General features: G+C 39.1%; 1 protein-coding gene across 1 annotated transcript; it reads left to right on the top strand.

Moving 5' to 3' along the window:
• Nucleotides 1-277: 277 nt before the first annotated feature.
• Nucleotides 278-1,216, top strand: LOC121039515 (olfactory receptor 52B4-like). The gene has a single exon (XM_040489760.1). The coding sequence runs from the start codon at nt 278-280 to the stop codon at nt 1,214-1,216; it is 939 nt and encodes a 312-aa protein (XP_040345694.1).
• The last annotated feature ends 2,310 nt before the right edge of the window (nt 1,217-3,526 follow it).

Below are 3,526 nucleotides of genomic sequence, written 5' to 3'. Positions count from 1 at the left end.
AGATGATCTAATCCAGCTTCTCCCCAACATTAGATTTAAGGTGATAAGAGAGAGATCCAGAGGAGGGAAGTATTTTACTGAGATCAAATAGTAAATAGAATGTCAAAGAGTTTTAACCCATGTTTCCTGACTTTCTGACCAGGATCCTTTCCACTGCTCATCCAGTGACAAATGATCTATTCCTACCTCCCTTACTTCAACCCTTTTCACCTTTTTTTGGCAAGATAGAAGTGACTGCAAGTCTTATACACCAACATCTAGGTGACTTGTCCTGGGAATGGCAACCCCTAACCACACTGGTGCCAGCCACTCACTTTTCATTCTGCGGGGCATCCCTGGCCTGGAAGACCAGCACATATGGATTTCTCTTCCCTTCTTTATTTCCTACCTGGTTGCTGTCCTTGGGAATAGCCTCCTTGTCTTCATCATCATTACTGAACGCAGCCTCCATGAACCCATGTACTTCTTTCTCTGCATGCTAGCTGTGGCTGACCTCATCCTGTCCACTACCACTGTGCCCAAAGCCCTGGCCATATTCTGGTTTCATGCTGGGGAGATCTCCCTTGATGGCTGTGTCACTCAAATCTTCTTCATCCATGCCACCTTCATTGCTGAATCAGGGATTCTGTTGGCCATGGCATTTGACCGCTATGTGGCCATCTGTGACCCACTGCGATATACTACACTGCTCAGTCATGCAGTAATCATAAAGGTTGGTCTAGCTGTGGTCCTGAGAAGCTTCTCTGTGATACTCCCAGATGTGTTCCTGGTGAAGAGACTGCCTTTCTGCCATAGCAATGTGTTACCACATACCTACTGTGAGCACATGGCTGTTGCCAAGTTTGCTTGTGCTGATATTCGTGTCAATGTCTGGTATGGCTTGTCTGTTCTTCTCTCTACTGTAATGCCAGATGCCTTGCTCATCTTGGTTTCATATACCCTCATCCTCAATGCAGTCTTCCACCTCCCTTCCCGAGGAGCTCGGCAAAAGGCTCTAGGCACATGTGGCTCCCACCTTGGGGTCATTTCCATGTTCTATTTGCCTGGCATTTTTACTGTAATTACCCAGCGGTTTGGGCATCATGTTCCCCTCCATACTCACATTCTGCTGGCCAATATATGCACATTAGCCCCTCCCATGCTGAACCCTATCATTTATGGGGTCAAGACCAGGCAGATTCGAGAGTGTGTAGTCAGTACTCTGTCTTCACAGTAGAAACATGTTGAGTCTGTGTGACTGATCTGGTGGTATGTTCACCACTATGGTGTCTCACATTTTGTTTCCCTATTTTGTAGAAACTTATTAACTAAGGGTTCTACTGACTGTGAACAAATGGATTTATCATGACTTTGAAAGATAGATTGTCATGTTGCCTTTATAAGGTAGTGTTTAGAAAAGAGCATGAGGTTTTTTGGATATGATATCAAAAGTACAGGCAATAAAAGCAAAATAAACAAGCGGGACTACATCAAACCAAAAAGCTTCTGCGCAGCAAAGAAAGCACTCAACAGAACAAATAGGCAACATATGGAATGGGAGAAAATATTTGCAAATCATTATCTGATAAAGGGTAAATAGCCAAAATATATAAGAAATCCATATAACTCAATAACAAAAGTCAGTAGTAAAGGAACAAATAACCTGACTTAAATATGGGAAAAGGCCCTGAATAAACTTTTTTTTTTCCAGAGAAGACATACTAATGGCCAACAGGTACATGAAAAAGTTCTCAACATCACTAATTATCAGGGAAATGCAAATCAAAGCCACAATGAAACTTCACCTCACACCTTTTAGCATAGCTATTATCAAAAAGAGATAATATATGTTGATGAGGATGTGGAGAAAAGGGAATCTTGTGCACTGTTGGTAGGAATGTAAATTGGTAGAGCTCTAAGGAAAATAGTGTGGAGGTTCCTCAAAAACTGAAAACTAGAACTGCCATATTGTCCAGAAATTCCACTTCTGGGTATATATATGAGGAAATGAAATCACTATCTTGAAGAGATGTCTGTACCCCCTCATGTTCATGGCAGCATTATTTATAATAGACAAGACATGGAAACAACCTATGTGTCCACCGACAGATGAAAAAAAATGTGGCGCGCGTGCACACACGCACACACTGGAATACTATTCAGTCATAAAAAGGAAATCCTGCCATCTGTGACAACATGGATGAATCCTGAGGACATTAAGCTAAGTAAAATAAGTCAGACAGAGAAAGACAAATACTATATGAGCTCACTTGTATGTGGAATCTAAAACTGAATTCATAGAAACAGAACAGTTTGATGGTTGCTAGAGATGAGTAGTGGGGGATGGGAGAAAGGGGTGAAGGTTGTCAAAGTGTACAACTTCCAGTTATACAATGAATCAGTTCTAGGAGTGTAATGTACAACATGATGACTACAGTTAATACTGTATTGCATATTTGAAAGTCTCTAAGAGAGTATATCTTAACAGTTCCTACCACACACAGAGAAAAATTTAACTACATGAGGTGGTGGATGGGTTAACAAACTTTATTGTGTGGTAATCATTTTGCAATATAAATGTGTCAAATCATTATGTTGTATACCTTAAACTTACAAAATGTTATATGTCAATTATACCTTAATAAATCTGGATGAAAAAAATGTGGTAAATATATACAATGGAATATTATTCAACCATAAAAAGAAAAGCCTGCTATTTGTGATAACAGGGATGAACCTGGAGGACACTATACCAAGTGAAATAAGCCAGATACAGAAAAACAAAGACTGTGTGCTCTCTTATAGGTGGGATCTAAAAACCTCAAACTTCCAGAAGCAGAGAGTAGAATGGTGGTTTCCAGGGGCACAGGGGTGGGGGAAATAGGTATTGGTTGAAGGTTACAAACTTTCAGTTATAAGTTCTAAGGATCTAATGTACAGTATGATGACTATAGTTAATATATACTGAGAGTTGATATTAAGTGTTCTCACTATACATATACAAAAGGTAACTATGTGAGGCAAGGAATCTGTCAATTAGCTTCATTGTGGTAATCATTTTACAAAATATGCATATATATTTAAGTGTACATCTTTTTTTTTCTCCTTTAAAGTTTTGTTTTATTAATTGTAGCATACTATTAGTAAGTATGAAATAATGTACATTTAATGGCATGGAAACTTACAATAACTTCTGTTGAATATAATTATTTGAATTTGCTTTCACTATATTATTATATAATTTTTTAAAAATTTTTTAATACATGAAATTTATTGTCAAATTGGTTTCCATACAACACCCAGTGCTCACCCCAAAAGGTGCCCTCCTCAATACCCATCACCCACCCTCTCCTCCCTCCCACCCCCCATCAACCCTCAGTTTGTTCTCAGTTTTTAACAGTCTCTTATGCTTTGGCTCTCTCCCACTCTAACCTCTTTTTTTTTTTTTTCCTTCCCCTCCCCCATGGGTTCCTGTTAAGTTTCTCAGGATCCACATAAGAGTGAAACCATATGGTATCTGTCTTTCTCTGTATGGCTTATTTCACTT

This window comes from Herpailurus yagouaroundi, unplaced genomic scaffold (assembly GCF_014898765.1).
Source record: "Herpailurus yagouaroundi ecotype Mexico unplaced genomic scaffold, PumYag 180, whole genome shotgun sequence".
Lineage (NCBI taxonomy): Eukaryota > Metazoa > Chordata > Mammalia > Carnivora > Felidae > Herpailurus > Herpailurus yagouaroundi.
The sequence above is the reverse complement of the archived record's forward strand: the minus strand, read 5'-3'. Positions and strand labels throughout refer to the sequence as shown.

Bases quoted from the DNA above. Each gene is read 5' to 3' on its own strand.
- LOC121039515 (XM_040489760.1), top strand. From the start codon at position 278: ATGGCAACCCCTAACCACACTGGTGCCAGCCACTCACTTTTCATTCTG.